This window comes from Arachis duranensis, chromosome 3 (assembly GCF_000817695.3).
Source record: "Arachis duranensis cultivar V14167 chromosome 3, aradu.V14167.gnm2.J7QH, whole genome shotgun sequence".
NCBI lineage: Eukaryota > Viridiplantae > Streptophyta > Magnoliopsida > Fabales > Fabaceae > Arachis > Arachis duranensis.
In genome coordinates, this window is record NC_029774.3 from 135,154,661 (window position 1) to 135,169,842 (window position 15,182).

At 32.2% G+C, this 15,182-nt stretch overlaps 3 protein-coding genes across 3 annotated transcripts; 1 reads left to right on the plus strand and 2 right to left on the minus strand.

Annotated features, from left to right (window-relative positions):
* Positions 1–7,214: 7,214 nt before the first annotated feature.
* Positions 7,215–8,644, minus strand: LOC107482185 (actin-depolymerizing factor 3). Its single transcript, XM_016102588.3, has 3 exons — positions 8,477–8,644; positions 7,728–7,993; positions 7,215–7,618 (listed from the first exon to the last, which is right to left on the minus strand). The coding sequence occupies exons 1-3, from the start codon at positions 8,477–8,479 to the stop codon at positions 7,468–7,470; spliced, it is 420 nt and encodes a 139-aa protein (XP_015958074.1). The 5' UTR covers positions 8,480–8,644; the 3' UTR covers positions 7,215–7,467.
* Positions 8,645–10,483: 1,839 nt separating this feature from the next.
* Positions 10,484–11,864, plus strand: LOC107482163 (uncharacterized). Its single transcript, XM_016102562.3, has 2 exons — positions 10,484–11,229; positions 11,328–11,864. The coding sequence occupies exons 1-2, from the start codon at positions 10,748–10,750 to the stop codon at positions 11,500–11,502; spliced, it is 657 nt and encodes a 218-aa protein (XP_015958048.1). The 5' UTR covers positions 10,484–10,747; the 3' UTR covers positions 11,503–11,864.
* A 234-nt stretch (positions 11,865–12,098) lies between these two features.
* LOC110279614 (probable inactive poly [ADP-ribose] polymerase SRO2) lies at positions 12,099–13,331 on the minus strand. The gene is made up of 4 exons (XM_021139592.2): positions 12,955–13,331; positions 12,542–12,780; positions 12,331–12,461; positions 12,099–12,221 (listed from the first exon to the last, which is right to left on the minus strand). Exons 1-4 carry the CDS (start codon positions 13,329–13,331, stop codon positions 12,111–12,113), a joined length of 858 nt encoding a protein of 285 aa, XP_020995251.1. The 3' UTR covers positions 12,099–12,110.
* Between the last annotated feature and the right edge of the window lie 1,851 nt (positions 13,332–15,182).

Genomic DNA, 15,182 nt, shown 5'->3' on the forward strand with positions numbered 1-15,182 from the left:
TCGAGTGCAAGGAGGTCAGATCTGGACAACATCTGTGTGCTTTCTCTGTCTCTGAATCAGACTTTTGCTCCAACTCCTCAATTTCAGCCAGAAAATACCTGAAATTGTACGAAAATACACAAACTCATAGTAGAATCCAAAAATGTGAATTTAACACTAAAACCTATGAAAAATCAATAAAAACTAAACAAAATATACTAAAAACTATATGAAAAAGATGATAAAAAGCGTATAAAATATCCGCTCATCAATAATCATTCAATAATTTTGCAAGCGAGGTGACTTCTTCAACAATATGTTGTTGATAACTATGTGAAAATTGATACAGGCAAGTTAAGATGGGTTCGACAAAGACAACACAACCTTCGAGCGAAACTATATCAAGGCTTACAAGATGCTTTGCATATAGGAGAGACAAATGTTGGTAAATATTTTTTGTTTTAATGGCTACATTATAGATCATTATGTGTTTTCAAAATAAAATTTCAAACTAGTAATACTTTCCTCTATAATTAGTTTTAAAAAATGTTGCCAGAAGAATGATATTACCATCGTCGTTCGTAGGTAGTCGTTGAGACATGACAAAATAATACGAGAATGGAATAGTTATTGTTCTTAAAGAAGGAAAACCATATATTTTTCTTATTTCAATCCTTCATGGTAAAAAATAACTTTGAAAGTCAGTCCTATTCAAACTTCGCATGATCGTCTGGATCTAACTACTTAGATTTTCAGAGCCAAATTCGAACAATTAAAAGAGGATGTTATTATCAATGGTGTATTGAGAAAGGTGAAAGTTATATTTATGTCATTGAATTTCAAAAACGAGGATTACCACACGTACATATGTTGCTAATCTTAGAAAATAATGACAAGTTGAGTGATCTAACCAGTATATAGTTTGGTACGAGCTTAAATACCATCTTAAAAAGCAGAACCACACTTACATGAGGCAGTGCTAAGGCATATGATCCATGGTCCTTGCAAAACACTTAATCAATTTTTACCATGCATGAAAAATAGTTAATATAAACGCAACTACGTAAAAAAGTTTGTAGCAGAGACACAATAAGATGATGACTCATATCCTCAATATAGGAGGCAATTTGATACTTCAATCCCTTAAACTAAAATGTCATAATTGACAACATATGGATAGTTCCGTACAATCCTTGGCTACTACTAAAGTATGACTGCCATATCAATGTTTACATATTTAGTAGTATCAATAGTATAAAATATGTATACAAGTATTACTATAAGGGACTAGATCGTGTTGCAATAGAGGTTCACAGAAGTTCTCATTATGATGAGCTACAACAGTTTGTTGATGCAAGATGGATTACCATTACAGAGGCATACTAGAAAATATTTAAATTCAACCTTTACCAAATGTACTCATCAGTGAAAATGTTGCAGGTTCATTTGCCAAATCAATATCAAGTGAGCTTTTATGAGCACCAAACTATTTATGAAATAATTAATGATGACTATTTTTCAAGGACAATGCTCACTGGATTCTTTTCACTTAATCAGGTAGAGAACCAACAATCTAGGCATCTTTTGTATAGAAAAATTCCAGAATATTATTGTTGGCACAACAAGAAAAAGGAATGGCGTCACGTCACAAACGAGAGCTATCAGTCGGATCTATACTGTTTCACCAACAGAAGGAGAAAAATTCTATTTACGTATTTTGTTGTCTAATGTAAGAGGACCAACCAATTGGGATGACTTAAATGATGTCCAATATTCATTGTTTAAGCAATTTGTTCAGTATCGAAGATTGTTAAAGAGTGATAGCAGCATAAGATCGTGTTTGGTTGAGGCATCTATTTTAAGAATGCCATGTGCTTTAAGAAGGTTGTTTGTGACCATCTTAATATTTTGTGAGCCAACAAATGTAAGAAGGTTGTGGGACGAGTTTTTTTCCATGTATGGTGGATGGTTATCCATCAACAAGCACTACAACATGTCATGGGTTGACAAATCGCTTACTCAGGGATTTAAATGACATCCTCCTTCAACATGAAAAACATATTGCACAATATGATTTATCAGCTCTAACTTCGAAGAACAAAAATTACAACTTGATACCTAGAAGTATCAAAGAAGAGTTATCCATCGAAGTACCTCAAGAAGTCCTATGCTCTATAGAAAGATTGAATCATGACCAATACGTAGCTTTCAAGTGCATTATGAATACAATTGATCGAAGAGAAAGTGGAGTGTTCTTCATTGATGGGCCAAGGGGAGTAGGCAAGACATTTCTTTATAGAGCTATGATTGCAGACTTAAGAAGTAAAAGACATATTGTCTTGGTAACTGCATCATCAGGAATAGCTACAAGTTTTTTGTTTGGGGTCGAATAGCTCATTCTACATTTAAGATCCCAATTAATGCTGAGCCATCCTCCATATGCGACATAACTAAATAATCTGATTTCGTAAAATTGATTAGGCAAACAACGACGATAATTTGGGATGAAGCACTAGTAACTAATAAAGAGATAATGGAATCATTAGACCAGGCATTGTGAGACATATTAGAAAATAATGATTCATTTGGAGGAAAAGTGATAGCGATGAGAGGAGATTTCCGCCAAGTACTACCTGTTGTGCCGAAAAGAAGTAAGTCGCAAATGATTTTAGCTTCTATTGTTAAATCACATTTAGGGGCAATCACTAAAATTCTCCACTTGCAACAAAATATGTAATCTCTTAATGATCATGATTTTGCAGAGTATCTTATGCGCATAAGGGATGAGATTGAGCCTGCTATACGTGAGGACTTGGTACAAATAGAAGCACACATGGCAATACCATAGAAAGGTGAGGCATCATTACACAAATTAATAGAAGAAACCTTTTCAAATTTACAAGCTCATGAGTGGGATGCATCTTATATAGTGGAAAGAGCGATATCGACACTTAAAAATTATGATGTACAGCAGTTCAATGATATAACCATCAACTAATTTCTGGGAAATGAACGAATTTTAGCATCCTTTGATAAAATGGATGGAGATACAAATAATATGTATCAATAAGAATATCTTAACTTGATCTCCACAGGTGATTGCTACCTCATACATTGAAGGTAAAAAAAAGTGCTCCTTTGATGTTACTGAAAAAAAATAAACCCTAAGGCAGACTTATGCAATGATATAAGGTTATTATGTCCAAAAACTTTTTAAAACATGTTAAATGTGAAAATCTTAACAGATCAACACTCTGGATAAAGAGCTTTTCTATCTCGGATAAAATACAAAATAACTGAACTGCCCTTTGTATGTACTTATTAGGAAGTAATTTTCTGTAAGTCTGAGTTTTGTCTTAACAATAATAAATCACAAAGAAAAACTATTCCTAAGGTAGGGATCTATCTCCCTAAACATGTGTTTAGTCATGACAAATTATACATTACTCTATCTTGAAGTGTTTCTTAGTCAATCACAAAAATCTTAGTTAAAGAAGAAAAAATAAATGGAAAAAGTGAACAACTCACAAAGAATGTAATGTTCAAAGAAATTTTATTAGTTACACCTCAGGTAATTTATGTGCTTAGTAAATATGTGAATATGTTCCTGATATAAATTGTGTATTATATAATTTCTACATTGAAATAGATAATTTTATTCACTAATTTTAACAACTAATGACTAAAATTTTTTAACACATAATTAATATCAAAATAGCTCATCAAGATATATCAAGAAATGAAAAAAAGGAACCTGAACATCTGCTTTACCCAACAGGTACCCACCAACTAAGATTCACATAAATTATAGAAAGTATATAATACATCATTGAAATATATCAATATTGGTTTTTTTAAGAAATTAACTTATGCAATGTTTATATTTATTTTAAAAAAATTTCAAATTTTTATTTCTTTAATTGGTAATATCGATTTTATAATTTAAGAAATAAAATTATAAAAATTAAATTCTTAAAACTAATAAAAAGCATGTGTGAATCTTAGTTGAGATATATCATTATTTAATTTAAAATAGTAATATGAAACATTATTTAAATATATTGTGACAGATATATACATTAAATTACAAGAAGAAAGATTTTAACAATTATGATATATATAGAAGAATGAGCAATTAATTGCATCAACAAGAGTACTCGATAATAAAGTAAGTATTTGTATAGTAATTACTGTGATAGTTGCATTGATGATACATATTTCTATTTCTATTTTATTAATTAAAAGTGATATTTACATCGGTTCATGCACTCAAAATTTATTCTATTGATTGAGTAGGTATAATTAAAGTTGACAAATTTCAGTTATAAAAGATGATAAAAAGAAAAATATTAAATTAAAAGAATAAAAGGTAATAGAATAAACTTCTACTATATAAATATATCTATTTAGATGTATATGCTAATTATACTAAAAATTTAACATTTTTTTTTTAGTCATGAACTTAGAAGAACACAACTAAGTGAATTAACTCATGTTAGTAAAAAAATATCATTACAGATAATTGTTATTAAATAAAAATACCTAACATATCAGATATAATGTCATTTAATTTACATTTTGGAAATGATAAACAAAGATTAATGTCATTTTTTGTTTTTTCATAAAATTCAGTATAAAACAAGATGTCTCAATTCTACATGCTTTAATATTCTTCTATAATAAAGAATTATTTTAATTAAATCATCTTGAAATGTTAATGTAATTATTTTTGTAGTTAGTAAATCTAATAGTTTTTCAAAACTCAAGAAATTATTGATAAGAATGAATTATGAAAAAATTTTTCTTGGTATACAATTTTTACATTCTCGTATTTTGTTTATTCTTATAGTTTGATATTTAAAAACAAAAAAAAATAAGTTTTTTTTCTATTTTTTCACTATTTGTAGAAAAATGAAGGCCTCTTTAAATTTAGATCTATATTTTGGCCTACCACTTAAAAGAGATGAAGACAAATATGAATATCCATGATATTTAAGCACAATTTATTTTTTGTGAATGTTTTTTTCAAAAAGAAAGATATATCTTTATTGAGTGTTTTTATAATTTAGCATTTTAAAGGTTTTATAGTAATTTTAATTATAAAAAAATATAATATAAATAAGGTCACGTCAATATTGAAATGATGAAAAAAATTTTAACTAATAATTTTAAAAGGTGAATAATATATTAACAAAAGAACCAAAATTAGTTTCATAAAAATAATAAAAAAGCGACGGAGTGCCTATTAAGCCGTTAGTATATATAATTTTGGTATGCATAAATTTTAGGTTCATTTATGATGTTGTTTTTTTATAATTTTATTAAATGAGTTTTTATAATTTAAAAGCTTATGACTAAGTCTCTATACTAGATAGACCTTTGCTAATGTTTTTTTTTTGGAATGAAAATTACAAAATATTTTTAAAAAATAATGTTAAGTAACTTTTTTTTTTTCAGCTACCATTAGTCATTTTTTTAAATTAATTTGTTTATCTTAAATCTAGACCTTAAATCCCTCATTCATAAAACCTTTAATCTTAAATTATAAACCTAAATACTAAAGTTGTCTAGTGTTGACTAAAGGTTTTTTTTCTATACTTTTTCATTCTGAAAATATTTACTTTTGGGTTTAATGTAGAATAAATGATAAAATATTTCAAAAGTAAATATTCTAACATTATTATATTTTTTTATAAAGAATAAATAAAGACCTAATTTATTTTATTCGATTTACATCTAGAATCAAACGAGATATGCATGTAATAAAATTCAGTTTATGACACCTATGTAATTTTTTTTTTCTTATTCAATTTATCTATGTAAATTAGCCTCTTTTATACTCAATTAAAAAAATTAATTACAAGCTTTTAAACTATAAAAAATACATAAAAATTTGCTAAAACTATTCAGAATATATATATATGAAACAAATTATTATGCTGAATTTAGAGCTTATTAAGTGACGGTCATGGGTTGGTCAATGTTTACTAGGTGAATGAAATCATGTCCAAACCACTTAAAAGGCAGTAGCCAACAAAATGATCCAAGAATGAACGCTTTGCTAAGGAAGGAAAAGGTTCTTCCAATCGAATTAATCCTGCACCATTTTGTTAACGTCTAGGAGTGGAAGACCAAGAGGCAAGAGGTGCAGTGTGTCTGGTCAACAACATCCAAAGTCTAACCCTACCATGAATGCTACATCAAATTCCATTAGGTAATTTGGGAGCGACTGGGAGAATCTCAAATTCAACTCAACTCATCATATGGAATATAGGAGACGGCATTTATGCAGAAAGCAATGGATAAAAGTGTGGCTACATGTTAGGATTTAGGATAGCCGCCGAGGTAGTGGCAGAGCAGGAACCTAACTCATCCGTACAAAAGAAAATATTGGTCAATCATATCTGCACTTTGGTGAGGAAAAAATTCAGGCAAGGAGAACATGTAATGGCTATCCCACGTTCCATCATCAGGATTGGAGCGACACGAGATATGATCACACATTGTGAATGATAGCATGTGGGTATGGCCTTATGGCTCACCTTTTAACATGGAAAGCATCTCACAACTAGCTATTTGCTCAAAAATTTGGTTCCTTAACTAAGATGTTTAAAGTTCAAATCCTATCCTAGCATGTAAAGCATCTCATAGACGGTAATTTGCTCTAAAGTTGATTACCTGCAACTAACCCGCAACTAAGAAATCCGTTGTTACTTTCGGTGGTAGATACCCTTGGAGCAAAAATTAGATGCTTGCAAGATAATATAAATTAGTAAATAAGAAATAAGAATATTGCATTCCAAATGGCTTGGCTAGTTTGTTACCATGAACTAATGTTATGTCCCCTTGCTGAATGGATTTTGCTGTTTTGTGTATATTGTTTAACATTTAACAATGACGGCTTTGGTAATAAATCCTCTCTCATTAATGTTTTAAGGTCCACATGAGGAGAAATAAACTGGAGCATACCATAAACGAGTCGCACAATAGAACACATACTAAAAGTGACATCATGACAGCAGATCAAAAGACAAAAATAACCGAAAACAATCTTCCACAAGCTCTTTAGCTAAATCTAGTATTTTAAAGCATGGCCATAAACCTTCCAAGAATAATACTCAACCAGAAACATTCCAAGAATCTGTCTACCGGCCCTATCCATACAAGGGAAAGCATATTTCAACCATATGAAGTCATAATGTGAACCCTATTTTCGGTCTCATCACACAAAGCAGTTACAAATTCAGCTAGTAACCATAAGATTAAAATGCCACTCCAAAGCAAACGTTGTATAAAACCACAAATCATGAGACAATAGAACATGCGAATATTGTTAAAAGTGCAATAGACATTATACCACAACTCGGGAAACCGAGACCATAACTGGTCAGCAACCCAGAAACTAAGAATTTCCATAAAAGTAAGTAAGGCCTTAAAGGGGAACACCGGAGCATAGTTCCCATAACAAAGCCTGCTATTTGTAATAGTTTAGTTGGCGCGGCTCTTGATCACCTCAAGATCCATCTCAGAAGGATCAGTTGCTTGCAACTCTACTTGAATCCCATCGAGTTCCCTCTTGAACCTGTCTTTGGAGCTTGCATAAATCATCTTGCTTCTAACCCTTGATGTGTCAGGAGACCTTCAAATAATAAAGGCAGCAAAGGCACACGAAAATCAAATTAATATCAATCAACAACAAAAGCAACCAGCAGGCATATGAACAAACAAACAAGCAAACATCTAATTACCAAGCAATGAAGAAAATCCTGCTCTTGGGGACATTGCCTTCGGTTAAGAACTCGAAATCATATATAGCATAGCGGCACTCATTAGGAGGGAGGCAAGCAGCGAAATCTTCGTAGCCTTGAGCTGGCTCACCAAGCTTCTCCACAATGACTTGCTTCTGATTCTCCTCAATCTTGAAAACTATGAACCTGTGAGTCCTTTTTGTCTTGAGCTCCAAAAACCGCAACTTGCAGTCATCATGGACCGCAATTCCGGAAGCTGCATTTGCCTGAGAGATTGAAAGGCACACCAAAGCAAAGCAATTATGATCAAGCAGATACCCACACGAATCATTACTCACGCATACTTTAATCTTTTTGCCACTTGAGTAGCTAATAGTTCCTCAATGAAAAATAAAATCAAGTGATTTCGATCTTCACCCCTAATTTGATATCCATTCAACAAATTAGAGGGGAAGATTCCGTGGATGAGATCCCAAAGCATGTTATGAATTTTAGGGTTAGCAAGACTAAAATTAGGAACGGAAATCAGTAATCAGATCTGGAAGGGAATGATACAATGATCAGATCGAGGATGTGGAAGAAGCCGATAAGATCAGCAACACAAACGCAAAGTGCCCAAACCGATGATCAAAATATTTACGAATTTCGAAACTAAAAAATAAATAATAAGGAGCTAGCTAGAAAATTGAAGCACTGTGAAAAGAGACAATAAGTGGAAATAGAGGAGAAACGAAGAGGCCAGACCATACCATGGTTGCGTTCGCGTTGCCTTTGAAACTTGACTTGTGTGGCTGAAACTTGAAGAGAGGGAAGTAAAGGAAGGAGAAGATATAGGAATGGATTTGAGATCTCTCTCTCTCTCTCTCAAGCTGCAAAAGGTTGCGTTGATAGTAAGAAGACCAAGAATAAGAGTACCCCAACACTAATTAATTAATTATCCATATTAATGCTGTCCCAAAATTTAATAAATATCTCCAATCTATTTTGTTTAGCTAGCATATTCTCAAAATGTAAAATTTTAATTTTAATATATTTATTGGGTTTTTATTAAAATAAAAATTTAAAATTTTCTGTGAATAATAATTTTAACATATATTTTAAGAATCATGCTAAAATTTATAATTATGCTAAATATAATAAATTGTACTATCTTTTTAATAAATGCAATTCACTGTCTTTAAAAAAATATATAATAATTAATTTAATATCTAACTTTTAATATACATATAATATTTTTATTTGAGAATATATGTTAGCTACCTTTCTTTTATGTGTATATAAACAAAAATGAAGGACACATCCCATTTTTTCACTGCATAATTTAATTTTAATGTAATAACAACAAAAATGTTTTATATACATACATATTTATGTATTATCACTTTAATAAAAATAGTTTTTATTATCATTATATAAATAATTATAAAAAATAATAAAATTAAATAATCGAATAAAATAACTAATATTGTAAGAAAAGTAAGTTTTTTAATAAAATGATAAGTTTTAACTTAACATATATTCTGCTCTTGACTTAATTTCTTTTTTTCGATTGCGAGTATATTAGGCTTGAAGTTGTAAGAATAATAAGTATGGCGGTGGGGATCATTTGATGTGTACTCGATTCACCTGATCCTAATGTGCCTCTGCTGATAGCTTAGTAGCCTCATACAGTCATATGCCTCTCTACTCCACATGAAAATAAATAAATAAATAAATGTTTTCGCTTGATGTTCACTTTGTTTTTTTTTAATTAAAAATAAAAAGATTTAAATCCACAATCTCTTAAAAGAATATGAAGAGACTATACCATTTGAGTTATAATTTATTGACACTTGATATTCACTTTGTTGTTTTTAAATTTTAATCTAATTTGATTCTATCATATATATATATATATAACTCTTCAGTTTTATTCTTAAATTGAAATAAACTAATGTATATCAACATATTGCAATGCTGAGACAAATTTATACGTAGCAAGATCACGGAAGTATATATTTGGATCAAACTATCAAAGTTGATATAATAAGAAACATGTATATTTTAATAAAAAACAGGCAGGTAGGCGAATTTTTCTTCCATTTGGTTATAATTAAGACTCATCATTTCCTCGTTCTTTAAAACTCTAATACGTACCCTAAAACGTAGGTTATCACTAATTCACTACCTGATGGTTGACAATACTTGACATACCTATTGTTAAAGGGACTCATTTGAATAAGTTAAAAGAGATAGAATGAAGTAACAAATTTTGACTAATGGTTGTGGCGATATTTTAGTTTGTTGAAGAGCATGATAAAAATTTGGGGAAAGAATAAAGTACATGCATGTGAGGTTATGAAAATATATATAAATTATAAATAAAAAAAGAACATTGCTCTTTTTGTTTGTGGGATTTCATCATTGAATGAAACCGAAAGAAATAATGGATCGTAGGCTAATATCTTTTTTGCAATCATCAACTCAACTAGTTTCATGTTAGATAGGCCCTGGAGGTCCTTACTTTGACACTTTCCAGCAGAAGTGGAGTGAAAGACAGGGAATGTATGTGTGTATATAACTGTATATATATATGGAAAAGTAAAGAAGCTTTATTTTCACAGATCTAAATAATTAATTTTAAAAATAAAACTCTTCTCTCTATATATATATTATTGCGTGATGAGGATGTTAAATAATAAAGCATTTGACCGGGTCTGAAGGAAAATTGGTTTTATTATGGAATTTGATAGAAAAGACACGATGGGGCATCCCAAATATAGCATAAGTAAAAACAAAGGCGCACTTATTTGAGAAATTACTAACAATCATATTAGCTGCTACTCATGCATGAGGGGTCAACACACAATAATTAGCGTCTGTTCATTAATTGAATTAAGATTAAATTAATTATTATTATTGTCCTCTTCTCTGTCTCTCAAATTAAAGGGCGGTGGTGCGTGGTAGCATGACGTGGCGGTGGCCGCCGCGGTAAAAGAAATAAAGATAAAGGAAGAAAGGCGCGTGGAGGCGAAATTAAAATGCATGCGAGTATGCAAGATGTAGCAGGGGGAGGAGGAAGTAGTAGTAGGAATGGGAATCAAACACGGAAGGTGATGGTTGTGGCTGATCCAACGAGGGAATCGGCGGCTGCGCTCCAATACGCGCTGTCTCACGCGGTGGTGGATCACGACGAGTTGATCCTCTTGCATGTTGAGAACCCTAATTCGTGGCGCAATACACTCTCAACCATCCTCAAGATGCCTTCATTAGGGAGTACCACCACTGCCTCTTTGGACGTCGGAGGTGGCGGTGCAGCGGCGGAGGGCGAAGGTGGTGCTGTGGATTTTCTCGAGGAGATGAAGCACGCTTGTAAGGCAGCTCAGCCTAAGGTTAATGTGCGCGTGATGAAGGTGGAGATGGATAAAGATAGAGGTACCACAATCCTCTCCCAAAGCAAAACGCAAAAGGTTGATGTCATAGTTATAGGCCAAAAGCGCAATATTACTTCAGCACTGTTAGGGTAATTATCTACCAACTCTTTAATTTAACTTTAATGAGAATTATTTATTATTGGCTTTTGAATGTGTGGAAATTAATTAAGATGATGGATGCATACAGATATAGGAGATCAGGGGGAGGGTCGTCAATGATGAAGGGAGGAAGAATATTAGACACAGCAGAGTATTTGATCCAAAACAGCACTTGCACTTGTGTCGCTGTGCAAAGAAAAGGACAGCAAGGAGGCTATGTTCTCAACACTAAAACCCAGAGAAATTTCTGGCTCTTAGCCTAACAAAACCCTGCTTTTTTTTTTCTTTTTAATTTCGCATCACATTGTTATTATTATGACTTTGTTACGTTGTTCATCATCGCAGGACATATCAATTTCATAACTGATGATAGATTATTTTACTATTTTTTTCTGTAGTTTGCACCAAGTTCATATGCTTATATATAAAATGTAGCATTTTTTTTTTCTAGAAACCCAGCAAAACACAACGAGTCAATCAATATGAGAGAGACGGAGGTAATAAACTATCCCATTACCTTTAGAAGGCTTACCATGTAATAATAATCTATCCCCATCAATAATTAATAGCTTCCCCCGCAGTCTTATCTCCACTCTCAAAAGGAATATAATCAAGCTTTCTACATAATTGTTGAAGGCATTATATGAAAAACCTCTTTTTCTTTTTCTCTGTGCTTATAAGAAAAGAGAAAATACAATGAATCTTTTTTTTCCCTTGTTTTCTATTGCTTAATACAATGAACCCTTCATGTGTATATAAGATCAATGTTTACAAGTATGTAAAATTTTGTTTTTCTCTTGTATTCTTGTTCTTCAACCAATTAAAGAGAATATGTTTGCATAAAACATAACATTTCTGCCGACAAAATAGACTAAAGAAGTTGCAAATTGCCACTGCTTTCTGAAATCACTTCACGCAGCAGTGGGTCTCCAATTATGGATCTCACATCCTTGACCCATAGTTCTCTTGAAATCTTACGTTCCTAAAGGAAGCCACCAGTTAAAAGTGTCAATCACAACAACCAATCCAGGTGATGAATATCCATGAACATGGAAAGCTTGGTAATAATAATGGGAGAATGTTGTTGTTACTTGGTAAAGACGATAACTTCCGAGTAAATAAGACATCTGCAAAGGCTTCAAACGGTTTGAGACTCTTGCCATCAAATTAGGAAACAACACATATTTTGATTGAGGATTTTGTCCCCTGTATACCTGTGGATCTTTATCATAACCAAAAACTAGTTGGCCATAATGTATTAATCAACAAGGAATAATAGGCTTATATAAATTAGCTTCTTACCTTTCATATAAGTATACTTGAAACTAACAATATAATCAGGATGAATGTGTGAATTAATGAAAGCAGGCCATATGATATGTCTTGTAGGTGCTGAAATATCATCAACACCAGTGTCATAATGGATTGAACTAGGGTGGCTCTGATTTGAACCATCAGGAACAGCTTCCACCTTCCCTACTATCACTCTACACAGCATCACGTGTCTCAAACCATTTTCATCTTCCATTGTGCACATTGCACTATTAATCAATAAATCAATCAAATAAGCAAATTTTTCTTTTATTTCTTATTCACAAGTCACACTCCTGTAACAAATTTAAAAAGAAGAAATGAAAATAAAAACACAATCATTCTGCTTTGTCTATATCATATTTGGGAGACATTTACCAAATACAATCTTATCAATAACTTACCTGTCAATGGAATATTTGGCAGAAAATAGGGAAATCCCAACACCATGAGAGTGATTATGATAATGATCATCATGGAATCCAAGAGATACAATCTGTTTGAGGTCATCCAGAGAGCTACCATACCAAGCATACCTCACATTAGGATCCCCACCACACTTGGTTGCTACCGCCTTCGAGAAAATCATAAAGGAGTGCAAACGTGCTTGCCTTGTCAAGCTAGATGCAACATTGTTCTTATGTATAGCCATCACATTAGTAACATTCCCCATGAATCCCATACCCTTTAAGAAACCATTCTTAACTAATTGGTATTCTTCATTCTCAACTTCTAATATGTTCATTAGGCCCTTGCTGACCAAAATATTAATTTGCTCCATGGTTGTATTGTTGATTAAGCTGTGCATTAGACATTTATATGGGCTGGGCTGCCTGGGCATGGGTTTGAGACTTGGGGAACAAGGAACAAGACTCGATAGTATTAAAGGATAATTAGAACACGTCTCTTATTGGCATGCCCCTGGCCCAAGGCAAAGTATTAAAATAACCATTCGATTTACTTTCCCACAAAATTTAAAACTAAAATGAACTAAGTTAATCAAAATGGTAAAAACTGTACAAATTTTCTGTGATTGTTCGTTTCTTTACTTAAAAAATTCCCTCCCAGCTATGAAATACCGAATCAGAATTATATCCATTGCATGTCAGTATGGTGCACTATGCGAAAATCTATCAGTCTATCACCTTCTATTGTGAGCACTCCACGGCCGCATGTAATTCGGTAGGTCGGTGACTAGAATCAAATCAACTGGCTGCCCTCAGAAAATAACAAATACGGCATCCATCCGTTATATATACTTCATCTATTAATGTATTTGAATTTCGAACCATATTAATTTTTTTTTAAATTAATGAATCTAAATATAAAATATAAACAAAACAAAAACACTTATTTTAAAAAGGAGTATCGCAATTAGGCGGCTTAAACGTGATATTTTCAAAGAAAAAACACACTAAACCTAAAATTCATAATTTGTTTTAAAGAAATAATATAAATAATAAGATTGTCCTAGTAAAAAAAAAGAACAAAAAAATTAGACAAAATAACCCTAAAAAATACTTTTAAAAGGTCAAAATCTTTTTTTATTTTAAAAAACACTGTAAAAAATAATTTATTAAAAACTAAAATACTAATAAGTTCTACTACACATTCAAATTTTTTTGGCAACAAAGTCCAACCAAATTAGTCTAAAACTAACAAAAATTATTTTTATTATACACAGCGTGTACACACGCGCGTTTCTTGTAAATCCCGAGTAATTAGTGAATAATTAGTTAATAAATTAATTATTAATCAAATAAATTAAAAAATAGAATTTTATGATTTAGTGAGGTAGAACTAATTAAATATAAATTTTGATACTAATTTAAAAAAATTTAGCCCAAAATTAGATCAAATGAACCGAACCGGTTGCACAGGACCCAAAATGGGCCCAAGGCCCAACCCATCAGCCCAACCACATATAAGAAGAGCCAATTCCCTTCTTCCCTTCAGCATAAACACGCTGAAGCAATGCATGGTGAGGAAGGAGAAAGACAAACCCTAACACCATAAATCAAACCTCCATAACTTCTCGCTCCAAGCTTCGATCGCTGATAAACCCCGTTTTGACGGTTTAACTTTTATTGATTTTAAGAGCTTTTATCACCTTTTACCCACATTTATTCAATGAAATAGCATGGTTTTGTGATTGTCTCCTTATTTGTGCTTAGATGTGAAAACATGCTTTTCAACCCTTAATTTGATGGTTTTAATCTCCCTTTGATTCCACTAGATGCCTTGATATGTTTGTTAGTGATTTCAGATTGAAAAGGCTAGGAATGGATCAAAAGAGTGAAGAGGAAAAGCATGCAAAGTGGAGAAATCATGAAAAGTCAAAGAAGTTGAACTCGCCCATGGACGCGCGCGCGCACCTGGCGCTTGCGCGCACCTGCGAATCACCCCATGGACGCGTACGCGTGCTGTGCGCGTACGCGTCGGTGCTGGTTTATGATTTTTTAATGAAAACGTGACCAAAGAATTCTCAAGGGTTGTGGGGCCCAATTCCAACCAACTTTGGCGCCAAAGATGCTATTTAAAGCCAAGGATTGAAGAGCAAAGGGAGATTAGTTCATTCACACACATTAAGATTAGTTTTAGAAGTAGTTTCTAGAGAGAGAAGCTCTCACTT